The 18759-nt window shown below is 39.0% G+C and overlaps 2 protein-coding genes across 2 annotated transcripts in view; one reads left to right on the plus strand and one right to left on the minus strand.

The window, feature by feature from the left end:
- The window catches only part of LOC146002608 (uncharacterized), a 61285-nt gene extending 43365 nt beyond the window's left edge, over positions 1-17920 (minus strand). The window contains exon 1 of the mRNA XM_083140573.1: positions 17769-17920. Coding sequence (XP_082996699.1) covers positions 17769-17778 — 10 coding nt within the window. The 5' untranslated portion in view covers positions 17779-17920. The remainder of the gene's footprint in view (positions 1-17768) is intronic.
- Positions 1-18759, plus strand: part of LOC146002607 (midasin) — a 586494-nt gene that overhangs the window by 283098 nt on the left and 284637 nt on the right. The window lies entirely within an intron of this gene.

Below are 18759 nucleotides of genomic sequence, written 5' to 3' on the forward strand. Positions count from 1 at the left end.
TTTGCCTTTTTAAGAATAAGAAAATTTCAACTTTTTCTAGCAAAGTTGTTTGTCAGCTTTGATTTGTTCTACGTGGGCCTTCACCATAGATGGTGGATTTCTCTGCGCGTAGGAACGAAGAACGAATATTTGCGTTTCACGAAGAGGCCTGAGAAATTTGGCTGCAGCGTCTATTTTAATGTCCGCCATCTCGCAATTGTCATTAAGGATTATTCGGCGAGTTGAGAAATGAGAGGGTTAGCAATTCAAATTTAGTTTTATTCATAAGCCCTGAACGTCTTCATGTTGGGTAATCGCGGCGAAGAGTCTGGAATCAAGGGGAGAAGGAAGAGCGGAGCATTCTGCCGGCTCGTGTCTTATCCCGTCATTAAATTTTAATGCAATCCCAATGCGACGAGCATTATCATGCTTCGCCTCGCTTCGTTTTGGGAAAAAATGCTCCGTTCGAAAGGTTGTCGGATGTTCAAAGTTGTTTTCGTCTTTTCGTGTAGAATACATACATGAGTGTTCTTTCTTGAATGTTTTTATCCACTCGTAGTGATTTGTGCAGTTTTGGTGTAGTTTTCCTTTTTCTCGTTAAGTTAGGAATAAAACTAATTTATCTTTGCTTTCGAACGGAGAGATTGCTGCAGTGTAGATTTTTGTGATGTTTGATTTCCAGATTGTACCTTCTTAGAGGCTTATGGTGGCGAAAGCGAGCCTATGTGACTCTCTGGCATATACAGTACGTTCGTTTTGGCTCTGGGCCGAGATAGCGCGTGACATGGCACAGATGCAGGCATTTTCGTCACGTAACGTCTCGCTTATTTACACACATATCTTTAGCATGTAGACAATAATATTTATATTGCAACAAGAGTTGTTCAAAGTTGTTCACGCGCCATCTCGGCCCAGAGCCATAACTGTATTACGCGGCTTACGGTCACATGAGCCGCTTTTGTCATCATAATTAATATAAAAAATAAATGAAAGGAATGAAAAATACAGTGTATAAACTGCTTGGGGAGGTTATATCGAAAATTTTCCCTCCAAGTGTAGACTTTTCACCCTGCGGTTTTCTCCCCAAATATATTTTACTATCTGGTGTAGATTACAGTTTAAATGAATTTCTGCATCATGAGACGTAGAAAATTTAAAGATATTGCAAAAGTTACTGTACAAAACCCTCCAAATAAAAGACCCGCAATATCTCTATAACCGATTTCAACATCTTTCCGACTTTCACAGCCGCAACACCAGATCGCGCGAAAGGTCTTTGCTCTCCATTCCACTCCACAAATCCAACTTTTATGCAAATTCTTTTACTGTTACCTCAGCAGGCCTTTGGAACAAGTTGCCACCTGAAATTCATGTCTCTTCCTCAGTTGTGACGTTCAAAAAATTGTTAAAGTTACACATATTATACAATGAGAATTAAATGTTTGATTTCCCTAATAATGTGGCGGGTGCAGAGAATGATAGAAGGACGTAAGGCACAAAAATGATTTAACGTAATAGTTTAGATAAATTATCGTCAAAGTATACCGTTTTGGACTGTGTTTTAAGTATGTGTAATATTTATTTATTTGATGGAAGCGGCCCCGGCGCCAACCCAGCGTCGAATAACATGGGTACCCGGGGGAAACTCTGGGGGGTAAAGGCGGTCAGGGGCGTGATGCTGATCACATCATCTCCACTCACGACCGGATCAAGAAAGTGTGGGGCGTTACCCCCACACCCCCTATACGCCTTCATGGCGTGGTGCTATGCACAGGGGAGCACTTTTACCTTTTTTTTTTATTTATTTATTTATTTACTGCCCTCAACAGAGGTAAACCTCCAATTACAGACGGCAGGAAAAAAATACAAAGAAAACAATACAATTATTGGACTGTGCTTAAGAAAGTGTAGTGTTATGTATTTGCTTGTACGCGTGTAAGGGCAAAAATATTGTGTGTGAGTGTGTGTGCCCGTATCTATAGGTTAGATTACCTTTCTTATATGTAATTTTTCTTTGTATTTTTTATTTCTCTAGTTTTTATATATTTTTTCTTTCTTTTCTTTTTCAATATTTTAATTATTTGATATTCATTTTTTTTTATTTTTTTTTTGAACATGGTCAAGCGGAAGAAAAGGCTCCACAGCCTTAACTTCGCCATGTAAAAGAAGACGAAATAAATAAAATAAAATAAATAAAGTTGGCTAGGGCAAATCAGGGGGTGTAGGCAGGTTTTCGCTTTTGGTGATAAAGATCGCGATTGCCGACATTCGGGTGATTATCTTTGCAAATTTTCTTTAACGTCATTGTAACATTCAGAATCGAGCATTTAGGCTGCCGGCAGGAATTATTTGCGTAGAATCCGCATGACTTGAGAATAAAATATGACAATCCTGTTTAAATTTGCCCATCTGTCTAGCAGAAAGCAAGGGATTCCCGGCCGCTTGTCAACTGGACATGACCATCTAAACACCTGTGTTCGGCATTTGATTTCTTCCCTAAACATTTCATTCATTATCCTCCGCACTTTTGCCCATATTCGCATAAACTTTTATGCCCATTTGCTATTCGATTTTAGGACCCATCGCAAAAATCGTCATAACCCAAGTACCCAACTCCGCCTGAAAAATAAACAGAACCATCCAACTACATGTTACTTGGCACGGTGATTACAAAACATGTAGTAAAATCTGAAGTTGCATAGCTCTGCTACAACTGCTGTCCAGATAACCACAGCAATTCGGAAGGTTTTGGATATCACCTTGTAACCTAAATGAAACATCCATTGATTACATATTATCAGCTCTTTAACGAGATATTCACTAAGGCATTTTTGTCTGTTTATATTATTTTTCACAGTTTATATTTTTCTTAATGCATTAATTTATTACAGTTTTAAGTGCACTAAATATTGCATGACGGTAATTTGTCAGGATTTTGAACATACATCTGCCACCCAGTATTAATGCTAGGGTCCTTCTTTCCACTTTGGGCGCCTGACGGCGGCACCCTTGGCGGTCTCCCGGACGCCAACTGCGATATCTCCGCTATGGAAACAGCTAGCTTCGAAATGACTTCAATTTCTCAGAATTACAGTTAGAAATACAATCAAAATAAGCACGCTAATTACCACGGGGGATGTTGGAAATGTTGTCCTCGTGCATCCAGGCATGGTTTTAGGAAATTTGTAGGCTGATCCCGGAGATTTGTTTTAGATTTTATGTAATAATAGGCTAACGATTTGCCATAAAATGCCTTTTCTTGTTCCTTGGCCAGATAATGTAGGCGTTTATGTTTAAAAACAGTCTCGTGACATTTCTGAATGGCATTGATTGATTGATTGAGTTGGTGTTTTTTTTTTACTTTATGCACAGTAAGGCTAATCGCGACTGAACCTACAATTTAAAGTGCGATCCGAACCACTATGTGCCTTAGGGACTGGTATTCATGTTTCACAGGTATAGTGTTCTTTTGTGACTGTTTTGGTCACAAGTGCTTCTTTCAAAGATAACAGTTTTTTCAGTGCCTAATCCATAGAAATGATGAAAAATGTTCAGCACGTTCAGTTTGATTTGATTTCATGTATTTTACTTCGCTTTTTGTGCCACTTTTGGCTAATTTGCGAAGATAGAGATGAGTGATATTATGAAATTGATGAATGAACACTCACAAACATCCATGCCCAGGCAGGAATCGAACCTAGAACCCCTGGCGTCGTAGCGCGATGTGCAGAACGATTAGTGCCTATCAATCCTCATCCTGTTTATAAGCCCTTATTTAACCTCCCTTAGATTTCTAATAGCGATGACCCTGGATGGTGTACGTAATATAGGACACCGAAAAGTATCATATAAAAATTATGTAACATTTTGAAAACAGTTAGTAATTAAACTTGCCAGAATTCTTTCAGTCTATAATGATAAAAACATCTCTTAATCGCAGAGACTTTATTTCTAAAGAAAAAAAATATAACAGGCAAATTATTGTGTGGGTTCGAGCCCCACAGGCTTATTTAAGTTGGCGCCACTGGCACTGTCCCCTATTTTTGTTTCACTAAACTACAATCATTTCTTTACGCTGAGTGTAAATGGCAATACTGGCATCAAAAGCGTAGGGACGGGAGGGCACAGCCCCTACAAATTGAGAAAAAAATGTTTTGGAAGCTGGCAGATTGGACTCTCAGAGATGCCAATTTTTACTGTAATAGACTACTATGTTATGAAAATTATTGCAAATTCATTCCTGTTACAATCATTAAAGTGTCAATTACAATTATAATCAAAATAAGCACGTATCTTGTCACAATAGATGCTGGAAATGGTGGCGTCCTGCATCCACACATTTCTGGCATCTTTTCAGGAAATTTTCATTTACACGCAATAGTTCAACTTCTGAAAATTGCTTCAGTTTCCCTTCTGATATTCTCCTTCAGTTCTTCTACTGTGTGGGGGTTTGTTTTCAATTTCCCCCATAGATAAAAATTACATACAGTGAGACGTGGGGGTCGCAATCCTTTGCTAATAACCAGGTCTTCAAAAATTTCCTGAATGAAATCCAACGACTCTTCAGCTGTGTGTGAGGTGCCAGAGTCTTGTTGGAAAAACCCTGACTGGCATTCAATATCAGTTAGTTGTTCTTACAATGGTGCGAGTATATCGTCACTGTATCTCTGTGCATTTATGGTATTTTCATAAAATATAGCCTCTATAACTCTGTATGCATTCACTGCGCACCAAACACCGATTTTCTGGTCATGCAAAAGAGTTTGGTGTATAATATCGGATTTATCTGAGCCCCAATACCTGTTATTCTGTGAAGCAACATGGCCCCTTAAATGGAACCATGCTTCGTCAGAGAAGAATATTAAACGTGGATCAATTACCCCACCATTAACATTCCCAAATTTCCAGTTACAGAAATTTACCCGACTCTCGTTATCGCGTGGTAGCAGTTCCTGGACAACAGTGACCTTGTACGATTTCAGTTTTAAAAATTTGGTAGCTCGCCATGCTATTGTTACGGAATCCTATTTCCTGTGCAAGTCGTCGGAGCGATTTTTGAGGAGTATGTTCTAATCTTTCTCAGACTTCGCTAATTTATCCTCGGTAGGTACACGCAGTTTTATCGTTCGCTTCTTATCGAGAATATATCCTGTTTCCCTGAATTTGTTCACAAGGTTTCGCACGATATTTCTGTGTTGAACAGGCACACCTTTGTTGAAAATCGTCGACGAACGTCCCCACAAGAATTTGTAATCACATACAAATCGTATATAAAACTTTTGTTGTAATCTGTACGTATGTGCCGTTACTTTGAATTGGATTGATTTTGTGTTTCAAGTCCACTTTATGCACAGTAAGGATAATCCGGACTGCACCTACAGTTTAAAGTGGGATCCGAACCACTATGTGTCTTCAGCGGGAATCGAACCCGGGACCTCTTGATTACAAGGCGACGACGCTACCACTGCACCATCGGGGAGGTCATATGTGCCATTATTAAAACTATAGCAAAACGGAAATAACACTTAACAAACACTTTACAAAACAATAGCAAATCGGAAGAACACTTGTAACACGTAACCACTTTAAAAATACGACTGAACTGAGATCGCGAAGTTACTGAAATGGAATGGGGTTAAGATAGAAATTCACAAATTATGCGCAAAGCCACTTGTTTCAGTTTCCACTCTTGCTCCGTGAGCTGTTAGGAAATTTCCTTTCAGCGTGTCTTGTTACCAAAGCTCCGCGAAATTTCCTAAAAACATGCCAAAAAGACATTGCTCACTGAATCTTCTTTTTTCGAAACTTTTAAAACTATATTTGAACATTCGACTGACCTATAAATTTTTCATTTTGCCCTTTTGTATTACGTATTTTCATATGTCCTAATGTTGCATATGCGCGCTGTCAAACCAATATTTCAGAGCCTCTGTAGTTGGTTTCGGACCCCCCCCCCCCACTCTGTTATCAAAAATATCATGGGAATGAAGCAAACATTGCCTTTATATGTACAGTCACGGACACTGCCGACTTGTAACAATTCCATTGAAAGTCAATGTATTCATTACAAGCCGGCAGTGTCCGTGACTGTACATATACAGATATGTTTCAGGGAAGTACTGTGAAGGAAAGGATATGCAGTAGGCTTATTAGAGAATCACATTCGTAGACAACTCATGGCTACCTCACCTTCGCCAGTTAAAGTTCTATTGTCTTCGAGTTCTTAACCTTTTACGCGTTTTATCTCGTACTTCTTGGAGTGCTGATAGGACGGTACTGCTCCACCTGTACCGTTCACTCATCAGGCCAAAGCTAGATTACGGATGTGTTGCGTACTCTTCTGCCCGCTCATCAAGGCTTCGTACCCTAGACACGTCCACCATGCTGGTATTCGTGTGCGCTCTGGTGCTTTCCGCACCAGTCCAGTACCCAGTTTATATGTAGAGGCATCTGAGCCGTCGCTGTCTCTGCGAAGACAGCGGCTGGTAGTGAACTACTTCTTCGCTCGATGCCTTCACATCCTTCATATCATACCGTCTCAGACGAGATAAGGCTGGCAAGGTATCGGCTCCAGCATAGAGCCACTAGACCATTTGGTGTTCGTGCAAACGAGATCCTGTCAGCACTTGGTGTTGGCAGTGATCTTCCTGGCGTCTCTCCACTAATTCCGACTCTCCCGACCTGGGAGTTTCCTGCGCCTTCTATCGATTTTTCTCTGACTGCGCTTCCAAAGGAAGAAACACCAATGGTTGTATACCAGCAACGGTTTTACATAAGTTCGTGCGAAGCACCCAAATCTTAATGTATTTTATACGGATGGGTCCAAGACAGTCGAATCAGTTGGTTACGCCTTCGTCCTAGACTCTCAAAGTTCCAGTTACTCGCTACATCCTGCCTGTTCCATCTATACGGCAGAGTTGTACGCCATTCTAAAGGCACCGGACTTTGCAGACGTCAATGGTCTGAAGAAAGACCTCGTGTGCAGTGATTCGACCAGCGTGTTGCAGACTCTGGATTCGCCGTATTCCCGGCATCCGGTAGCGCAACGCATATTCGGACGGGTCTTGTCCTTATCTGCCAGTGCCGATGTACACTTCTGTTGGGTCCCTAGCCACGTGGGCATCCAGGGGAACGAAGCAGCTGATGCTGCCGCCAAGTCTGCTGATGCAGATGGCGACGTTCTCGTCCACCTTTTGCCAGCTAGCGACCTGCAGAATGTGTTCCGTTGTTGCATTCTTGACACTTGGCAGGCCGAGTGGGATACGGAAACGGGGAACAAGCTTCACGCTGTTAAGCCCACCATAGTGCTCAGCGTTCCTCGTCCCGTCCCTCTCGGCGAGAAGAAGTTATTCTTACCCGCATGCGTCTAGGACACAGCCGTCTAACGCATGGTCACTTGCTACAGGGACTGGACCATCCGTTGTGCCGTGTTTTGTAATGTTGTTTTAAGAATTGTCACATGTCGTCGTTTGACTTATTGACTTATAGTTTATTTCCAATTATATTTATATATTCTATATGTAGTTGCTCATGTCGAAACAGGTAGATTCTTTATCTCTTGCTTCTAAATTTAGGTTTAGAATATGCAGTAAGAAGGTAAAGAAACGAAGGGACTGAACTGGTGCAACTCGGTTGTTATGCAAACGACGTTGATATATACTAGGGAATAATGCAAATAAGTTAAGATTAATACTTAAATCATCAAAGCAAATAGACTTGGAAATTAGAGGAAACATAAACCTAATTATAAAAAAACCTATTTGAATAGGTTTTAAATTTAAATACTTAGGAGAGAAATCAAAACCTATATTAAGAAGGGAATTAAGAGGATATTTAATTCATTAATTCGTAACACGTTACTTTTTTTTCGAATTCTACTTATAAGTGTCTGGGCTTAATCCTGACTAGCTTATCTGTGTATAAAAGTAGACTACGCGCTCTTCGCAAGGCCCTGTAGTGTACAGTAATGTGCAAAAGTACGCTGTAACTACCCATGAGAGATTTATTTCGTATTTGAACTTTGAACACATTTGATTGAACGAGAAGTTCAAACAGAATAAATCACTGTTGCTCTTAATTATAAATTTGCTACCATGTTATTGAAGAAATTCAGGAATGTTCTTGTGCATAGAGAGGTGGAGGTGCATCGCTAACCTCGTGATTCGCGGCTGCGCTGGCTCCCAAGAAAGGGGGTCAGTGGAGGAGGAACTTGCGTATCTTTTGTGTCACCTTCATTAATCGCTCTGTATCCTCTTAAAGGCAGCTCGTTAAATGCAAATTGCATTCACCTGGAGAAGTTCACGCGTGGCTTGTTGCTATATTGCATTAACGCACTAAATGAAATTTTCCAACGAGTATTATACACGTCAACGCACTGCAGTACGGAACCTTATCTTCCGTGCAGTTGATCGTGTTCGAAAGTAAACCCAACCCTTGTCATTCCTTTCCAGGAGTTTTCTTTGGTGGCTTATTTAATACACTTTCATGTGAGCTTTGAACACAGTTTTCGCATAACAAAATGCTTTTTCTTCTTTTTTGGCAAAAATAGAATCTTCTATTAAAGTATTAAAGTAAATTATGTTTTCCAAAATTATAATTAAATGATGTTTTCCAAAACTGCCAAAACACAAATATATTTGATTCAACTGGAAGTCGTTGTGAACAAATCACGGACATATTTGACAACTTTTCAATTACACTATTTTTCACACCGAGAGGTGAAGGTTCATTCATTTTGCTAATTGCTACACTCGGCTGTCCTTGAAGACCGCTATGATTGATAACGTTTCCGTAAATATGCCTGCCTTTCTATTGGTGAATAGCGTTTTCATATTTTTTTTAAGTTTCACTTGGAAAAACTTAACATTTTTAATTATTGTGTGTGTGTGTAATTACCGAAAACTGATGTTGGAGAAAACAAGGTTGCGGGTCATGTATGTGTTTTCATTTTAAATGCAGGCAGCGGTATTTCTGGTATCTGGAGGCACTGCATCATATATGTACGCCAATATCGACTTATCGATTTATTCGAAATTCCCATTGACGTCACTAAAATATATATTTGAAGTGACTGTGATTCATTTACACAGCAACTGCTGTGAATGTCGCAATTAAACATTGCATCATGTATATGTTTTTCCAATAAGAACGAATTGATTTTACAATGAAATAAAATGAAAACTATTTCAGATACAACCAAACTTTTTATATTATTTTGAATTCGATGAACCTAATTTTCGATGACTTTGTGCAATAACTCGGGCTTAATTTCACGAATGCAGTGTTCGATGTTCAATCTTAATGCATCAAGACTTCGTGGTCTGTCTGCATAGACTATGGATTTCAAATAACCCCACATAAAGCAATCTAAAGGAGTTAAATCACAACTTCTTGGAAGCCAACTAACAGCTTCATTTCTTGAAATTATCCTTTCACCAAACTGTTCTTGCAATACGTCGATAGTGGCATTAGCAGTGTGACATGTGGCACCTTGTTGGAACCACATGTTCTCCAACTCAATTTTATCTAAATTTGGCACAAAAAATCTGTTAACATCAATCGGTACCGCTCACCAGTCACTATAACTGCATCTCCTTCCTATTTTTGGGAAAAAATGGTCCGATGATGCCACCATGTCGTAAACCACCATACAGTGACTTTTTGCATATGCAAGCCGCAAGGGCTTCTCGTGAATATCTTGTGGATTGTTTTCACACCAAAAACGACAATTTTGTTTGTTAACATATCTAGTTAACCAGAAATGAGCTTCATCTGAGAAGATAATTTTTTGCCCAAAATTATGATCCGTTTCAAGTTCAATGGAACGTCTAATTTCATACAAATTTTGTTAAGAACGAAACGTTCTTGAAGCGTGTATTTAGTCATGATGAATTGTCACAGTATGCTAAACAAAAATGACAACTCGTGACAGTTATAACATTTTAAGCATAGTTACCAGTTCATTTTAAGAAAACCCTTTACTAGATTGACGTAGTAACACCAACGCGAGAGGAGATTAAAGGGTTGCAAGATGCTTCTAACATATTAGAATGAATCCTAGAAAAGTAATCGATGCGGAAATGTGAGGTCTTTTTTTATATCTAACAAGGAGGCATATTCTATACAATTCGACTTAGGAAATGTGAAAGCCTAATTTTTTGTGACTTTTTCATGTGTAGTTGAAAAGCAGAACGACTTTCCTTTTAATGTTTTCGTTGGTCAGGCAACACAATTTTGATTCTTTGACTATTATCTCGTAGGATGTGCTTCCGATTTGGCCGTTGCATTTTTGAAAATTCATTTCTCGGGAAGAAATCATTACACGCCAGAGATGGCATCTGAATCGGACGGAGAAGTTCTCTCTTGTTGAGGCACTAGGGAGGATGCTTCCAACATTGTTGTACAATTACCATCAATTACCACGCACGCATTTCACTTCTGAACTCAGCCATAATTCACTTATTTAAGTGGCACTCATTATGTTCTCCTTTTTTTGTTTCGTGGAAACAAGAAATGCGGTAAATGGTAACTTTAACTTAACATGCTACAACCGTGTTGTTGTTCCAACCTTGTCCTCTCTTTGGTTGAACGATCAGCACAGTAGCCAGCTTCTGTGGTGACGTGTGTATCGCAATAAGTTACCAAAGGTCGTAGGTTCGAATCCTTCGCAAGGCATGGACTTTTCAACGTATTTGCTTTTCCATCTGTTCACCGTTCATCTTCATGACAATTAACATATGAAAGTAGGAAAGTGACGTAAAATTACGGAATACAAATTTAACAGCCATTTGTGTGTTTGACATGTTACTGGCGACGATTAAAATATCACGTGAAGTATTGACTGGCATGGAGATTTCAGAAAGTTCAGTAATGGAGAGCATCTTCTTGGTTCCTGCGCATTAACGTTAATATATTGGTTAAATTTAGTTACGAACCAATTCACTGCACTCAGTACATCGAATAAGGTGATACTACATATTTTCAATACACTAAATATGTTAGTTTTTAGTTCCATGTCACGTTTTCTAATTATCCCAATTTAAACTCTCAGTAACTGCATTGCCATATAGTTAAATATGTTCTAAGAAATATTTCACGACAATAAAGTAATGCATAGTACCTTTCATTGATGGCAATGAGTGATAAGAAATAATGCTTTTTAATAATTTTTTTGTAACTGCATTCAAGATTGTACCTCTTTAAAAATTATCTTCGTTTGTAGATTCTTCGTGAGAAGGAGTATCCGCTGTAAATTCTGGATATTCCAATAGTAAATTTTAAATTTCAAAAATGTTTTAAAATTTTGTGCTTGTATGCTCCATCGACATGGACTTATCGTGTATTATAGAGCTGCGTCTGCCGTGGGTGGCGGGAGTAACGAAGGTACTGAAACGAATTTTTCGCTAGGATTTTATATTTCTGATTTACATACGTATGGTTCAGGAGAACAAATATAATGGAACATAATTTCAAGTTTATTTGGATTCAGCTTCGTATGAAAAGCCAACGTTTTTAAAGATATAAAGAAATAAATCGTGATGAAGATGCAAATTTAAGCTGCAAGAAAAACAGTCCCATCCGATGCACCTTAATATCTCTTAAGATGGTTTGGTATCTTTCTCGTCTATGTCACCTACATGAAGTATATATACCCTGTAGGTGAGTAAACAAAAATGAAAAAATACTGTAGTTTTAGAATGTCCGCTCTAAAATGCGTCAGGATTTCTATTGCTTGAGACAACTTCTTCAGAATCATTTAATCACCAGTTTTCCCCTTCAACCGTTGCTGGTGCTGTTGTACGGTGCGTTTGTGCGAATGTGTATATGAAGACGTGCGTTGCTCCGGTATGTTTTTTTAATCTGTTCGAATGACCGACGTCGCTAATATGTTTCACCCCATGCGAGTATATATCGGTATCACTGTTACCTGGCAAAGAGTCTGCTATGAATGCACACACAGGCAGGCAATCAAGAGATTGTTTTTCTACCATACATCTCTCCCAACTCGTAAACGGGACTACATGCTACACAATAATTCGTCAGTTTATGAAAGGAAATGGTTACATCCGAAGCACCCTAAAATGCTTGTGTGGGAAGCCCTGGGGGCACAACCACCCTTGGGAAGCCAATCAAATGAATTGCAACCTGTCAGCAGCTCTGGCGCCAGTTCTCGTCATTGAATGGAACCTTTGATGTTGGATCCAGCTTCCCGGAGAGTTTAGCTCGCAGAAATTGGTTTTTGGAACGGCACTTGACAAACTTTTGAAACGCCTTTTCAGCCTCGGGAGAGACACACGCAAAGAAAACCGAGACAAAAGCATGTCCAACGAAATGGATTGGACGAACATCGAAATTATCGGTTAGTACCCGAGGTTAACCTGAAATAAGAAGGAATAATGTTTCATGATCGTTGTACAATTTCTACTGCTAGTTAGTAAAATATTTTCACGGAATTTTCTGCACAGGAACTTGCAACAATTCCTTCCCTCTCCTGCTCTACGATTTCGCCACCTCCTTGGGTGTTGACGGCAAAAGTCTCGTAAGTGAGAAATCAGTTTTGTTTGTTTATAATCACTCTTAGATGAAAGGACTGCGATATAAAGTTAACCGTGCAATTATTGTTGAATTGCTTCAAAGAGAAGTATCTTCCACTGTCTGTGAGGGAGCTTTTAGTATTGTCTTGCTTTTTAATGTGTTGTGTTTGTCTTGTGCAAGTCCTTTTAGAACCTTGCACTTTTAATTTTTCCCAAGGAATTTTTTACACCCCTTGTTTTAAATTTTTAGTAAGGATTTTAGATAAAGAGATATTTCCCCGTGTGCATTGATGGGTGCAAAATAGCCTAATGTGCCGACGCACCTAACAATTTTTTAGTGGCATGGTGTATCTAGTAACGCCAGGACTTTCAGCTTATTATCTCTCATAACAATATATCTTGTGCCCCCCCCCCCTTCCTGTAGCCCCGCTTTAATTAAGTACAGCCGAAGAAGTGAATCTATAGTATTGCTAAGTTATTTTGTTCCTATTTTATTGTTCATTCTCAAGTAGTTGTTTAACTTTCAGTTAACCGAGCCCCACACCCTGAAAACTGCAAGTTTTGCACCGTACTGGAAGTTCTACGAACGAAGGCAAGCTTTTTCCTAAATTTTCTAACAACTTTACTTTGCAGGTTCTCAGGAAAAGTTTTGAACTTTTTATCATAATATCATCAGTTTCGTTTATCTTTCCGTTTATGTTGATATAACTTCGGCTCACTAACTGCCCTATTTAACGCCTTTTAAGACCCACGTTTACATAAACCGGCTTCTTTGCATGGCCTCATTGAAGTGAAATAGTAATGTCTAATATTAAGTTCTATCTCACATTATCGAAGTAGTTAACGTAATGTTCTACAATCCCAGATGTCCCAGGTTAGAACCCTGCTCAGGCATCAATGTATCAATGTGTTGCGTAGAAATAAGCAAGAAATTTAATCAGTTTATTATTCATCTTCATCAGCGCGATTAGACCAAGGGATAGAAAAACAACGTAAATAGTTACAGAACTTTAACTTTTGAAAAGAAACCTGGTGCTGTAACCGCTCGTTTTCATTGGATTCAAGGAGGAACAACAGGGAGAACAAGATTCACGATCTACCACGCTAAATAAAGCTTTAGATACCGTATTGTGTGTCTTTATGCTTCCGGGGAAGCCAATAGCTTTTACGTTTTAATTCATTAAATGTTTGCAAAATACGTGGTTACCGTAATTAACCACACTAAATTGCATGGCGAGGGGTACTGGTTTATACCTATAAAGAGATCCCGTATTCTGTAGCACATCACAAGTAAACTTGACATACTGTATCTGAAATGTTTTGCTATTTCTACGGTTAATTTTTTGACGTAACTCGACAGTTGGAGAAAGCCTCTTGAGTGTGTGTATATGTGATTCTATTTTGAACCTGACATCACAATTAAGGTAAGAAAAATAGTTTCAAATTTCAGTTCATACACGATAAATAAATGTATTCTGGGAATTCTTAAATTTCCTGATCTAAAAATGGTATCTACAGTTGTCTTCTAATCAGGGTGTACCGGGTTCGATTCCCTTTGGAAGCACATTGTGCAGTGGTTCTTATTACACTTTAAACTCGTAAGTCCAATCCAGATTAGCCTATTTGAGCATAAAGTTCATTTAAGAAAAATGCAAAGTTTGTTTCAATTCTAGTCTTTGCATAAACACTGGTTCCAATTACACGTAATAAAATTGATATGTTCCATACAACGAAACAGAAATATGTGTAATGTGTTTCAATTTCTTCACAGTGGTTAACTAACCATTTATTATATGTAGTGTTGTACGAGATTTTAATCGATGACATTTATTTTGATATGAACGCTTGCACTTGTTGATTGGTGTACTTGCAATAGGTACATTTTTTACTAATTTTGGTATAGACTATTTGTATTTCTATTTTTATAATTTTAAATCGTTTTACTGCCACTTCTGTGTAATCGCGACCACGAAATTGGGTGATGATTAGATTAAATTGACGGAGGGACACTCATAAAGAATATTTGGACTTGATCTCTGAAAGACTGGTAGCTAGGTAGAAAATGGTCCACTTAACGCGCTGGGCGGTTTAAATTATTCCAGTATTCCTTCATGTCATTGAAAAATTAGGAAATGTTGCAATATTGTAAGTTTCTTCACATGGGCTCTTTGAATTTGTTTAACACAATTGTTCCCAGAAATACATCGTTTTGTTGATTACCATCCCGTTGCGGCACTGCGTGGTACGGGCCTCACTTTAAATGAATGTTTAGTCTCAGTGGGTCTGCTTGTTCATGAGGTGAACTTAAACCCAACTGCTAAAAACTTGTCTTCAAGAACACATTTTCAAAATCACCTATGGCCCAGCTCGAAGTCTTCAAAAAATTGAGAAAGAGAACATTGCAACAGACGAATTAAGTCTGCAGATATTTAACTGGAAGACAGGCTTTCCGGCAATCGAGTTTGCTTTTACATAAAATCTGTCATTTATGTAGTTTGGGAAAAATCAGTGGGGAGACGCATGCCAGTGGTTTGTTGTGCAGCATCAGGTTAAAATATTCCAAATGTACAAATTTAGAGTGAAATTTATAAGGATTGTACAATGTGCTATGTGTATTATGTATGACAAAGTAGGGAAACATTTTGAACAGCATCTCCCTCTTTTTGGATGCCCTCTAGCATTATGAACGTTTTAAGACATAGTGCATCACGTATCCAACTTCGAAACTGATTCAGAAAATGTTGAGAAATTTTTAGATACAAAATAATGTAAAGCTTTGTTCAATCAGTACTTCGTATATTTTAAAGAAAGTGACGGAATTTCGTTTCGGAATTTCAAGTGTGCATCCTGAAACCATCCTGAAAATGATATGCGATAGGAAGGGATGTGGTGGTAGGGCCTCCTCACACATTATTCGATCTCTGTGCCATTTTGGAGGTGATGTGATCAGCACCACGTTCCGTCCGCTTTTACCCATTTAGGTGCCAATTTATTTGAAGCTGTGTGACCCCTAGAGCCGCTTTTTGCGGGGACAAGGCAGTAAAAATCCCGACCTTAGATCAGCCACCCATGGAATCTAACCCAGGTCTCCCGCGTGACGTCATACTTACTACCGATTAGACCACCGCTGCTCCCCTTAGGAAAATAGTTCCAAAGATAAGGATGAAAGTAAAATTAACTGATAATGCTAATGCTTTCCCCCTCGACCAACCAGGGACATGAAAGTATCCAGAGAAGGCGAATACCAGTCATTCACCTAAAAATACTAACCTGCCTGCTGTTCCGGAATAAGTTGGAATTAATATAAGCACGACCTAAATAAATAAATACGTTGTCTGGTAGTATTGTTTAATTTTGTTACGTACACAAGTTTCTCTTTAAGTTCATTACATCGTGATAAAGTCTTTATTGGAAGTGCAATTATGCACAACTGCAAATAGTAACGGAAAATGTTCATGTCTGATCCAAACCAATAAAATTTACTCCGTATAGAAAAACTCAGTTCTGGCAAGGAATACAAGCGAACTGATGACGTCGACACGAGATGGAAAATTTGGCATGTTTTAGACAATGATTTTGACTTAATTACGTCAAATTGATTACTGGCGATTACTCTCAGCTGTAATTATACAATTTTTAAGTTTCTCGTGTTTGTTGTAAGTATGTTTTAAATTTCTCTACTAGAACGTTTTTCTGTGTTTATCCAGCATAGGGTTTCTTTCCAGCGATTTTATTTTCTGAGGAAGATTTTAAACCTTTTTTAATGGGCGTAGAATTCGGGTTAGGTGTTTTTTTCTGTACATCATGGGACTGTGCATTTTAATTAAAAGTAAATCTAACAACAAGATACAGATATGTCTATGCATCACATATGATTCGAGCGAATGACCAGGTGTTTATTTACTCTCCTGAAGATAATAAGATATTTATGACATCTTTATTTTTATTCTAATTACGACGTATGAATTTTTCACAGGATACCCATACAAACATTGTTGCAATCAGCATGTAGCGGCTGTAGTCATGTGATAGAACTGTTAGCCAGAAAAACACACCAGAAATAAGTAAAACAATGGTGTCTGAAATGATTATCATATTTTCCGGACCCACTTCCCAAATCCATATATATATATATATATATATATATGTTTTGTATTGTTGTAATTTATCAAAATTATTTCACTCCACTGAGTAAAAATCCATTGTAACTCGATGTTGGTATGTAAGGGGTGAACTTTTCGAAAGGCACTCTGATGGCAACCTCTCTTCCACGCAGTACACTCTGGACTGCATATTTGGAGATTAACGAGGGCCTGGCGACTGGACCCTCTTTGGGGCTTGTCCTGTTCACGTGTGCTTGTGATCGTGTGTTTTTGTCATCCACATCTTTACGATGAGCCACAAGAGTAGTAGTAAAGCGAAGTATAAACGGAAGCAATTCAACAACACTCGATTGTTAGTGAATAGAATCCTTAAATTAAGGAATGGCTACCATTTATATTACACCCTATGTTAAAGTATGTATTGTGCCATTGCATGTGTATAAAAAATAAGAGCATGCGACTGGCTTTCGCTGAAATGATGTCACAAACAAAGGCCAATCAGTGTCTCGAACGTCGCTGCTGCAAGGAGTCACGTGGTTTCCGATCCAAGATTGCACCGTTAACTGCCAGTATATAAGTGCTTGTACTTCGGTTCGATCGCGAAATGTGCTATTTCCTGTCTACAACCCTGTAAACTTGTATGGGTGTGCCAAGAATTGACGGATGTGCGAATTGACTTCCGTAAGCTCCCAGGATGCTCCACCTAGAAAACGTGGAGGTCCCCTGTTCATTGTACATTCCAGTAAGGATGCTGAGGCATGATTTCGTAAATGTGGATTTAGTTAAGGATGCAAGAAAAATGAAGATGAAATGTATTCAGAATTGAGCACAATTGCTCTTCAGGTTCAGTAACCAGGGGAGTGATCGCGAGCGGCACCTGTGGCTGATGGCATTCTGAGCGCATCCTGTTGTCGCTCGCTCGAACTGGTGAGAAACATTCGGTTGTTACGTAGCGTACCACGTGTTTGCACACAAACGCACACACACACACAGTCACGCACAAACAACGATGCCTGTCGAAGTTTGGAAGGCTTTAGCGTGGCGGAAAGCGACGAGAAAATAGAGAGGAAAGCAGCAAAGCGAAAGAAGTACGGTAAAAAGAAAAGTTTTAAGTAAGAAAGAGGAACGCGTTTCTTTTATTCGTGGGACTCACCTGCAGCCATACTGGTTCTTTTCTCCGTTTTTGCGGCGGGGCAAAAAGAGATAACCTCGCAGAAACGGTGTCTGGGTCACATGCTATGCGAGGGGGGATATCCACGCGCGCACTATCACTCACACTGGCATAGCGACGTCCTCTCGCCACGGACGATGGTCCCGGTTTCCCAGGTCCCGAGCTGAGCCGAGAGCATGCAGCCGGCGCCGGGACTCTCCCACCGTACCCTGAACCAATCGCAGGCCGTCTCGCCGGCTCGTTCTTTCTGGTTCTTCAAACAATAAGAGAAAAAGCGAATTGGAACTAGGTCTATAAATAGAAAGGCTCTACGACGTTTAGACGTACTTTTATGATAGAGACATTTCGCTCGTGCCTGTGGTTTAGCACCGCCTGTTCCCGAGCTAGAAAAAGAAAAACCGTCGGAAGTAAAGGTTATCTTGCGAGGATCAATAACTTTACCTGTGTCAGTTGCTATATCGTCATGAATGTTATTACACTTACAGAATTTTTCTCCATACTATGTTTCTTGAAAGTTAATACTATAATAAAATTGCAAATTTATTTTCCAATCTTTATGAACGGTTACGAAGTCTTCGTGCAGTAATTGAAAACTTCTAATGGTACATGCAATTATCATTTCCAAAGTTGTATTTGGTTTATGTAACATTTTCTTTCGCACAGACAAGATACATCAGATAGGTAATATGTTCTCATGAACTAGCCAGCACACTTAAAGTTTGGGGTTCCATACCTTGTATCTTTTCAAGGGGTTTTTGCATCTCTTGTTGTAACATTTTAAGTAAGAATCTTACATTAGGCAATATTTCCCGTACATTGACGAACCCAACAATTTTAATTGAATCAACCAAAGAAGCAAAAACGGTAAGTTAATGGAATTTCGTGCTGATTTTAATTTAGGGTAAGAAGGACAATGTTTTTAAAACGGGCTTAAATTCTAACATCATAAGTTAAGGTAAATTTTATCTGTTCC

Source organism: Lepisma saccharinum, chromosome 18 (genome assembly GCF_977018435.1).
Source record: "Lepisma saccharinum chromosome 18, izLepSacc3.1, whole genome shotgun sequence".
NCBI classification, from domain to species: domain Eukaryota; kingdom Metazoa; phylum Arthropoda; class Insecta; order Zygentoma; family Lepismatidae; genus Lepisma; species Lepisma saccharinum.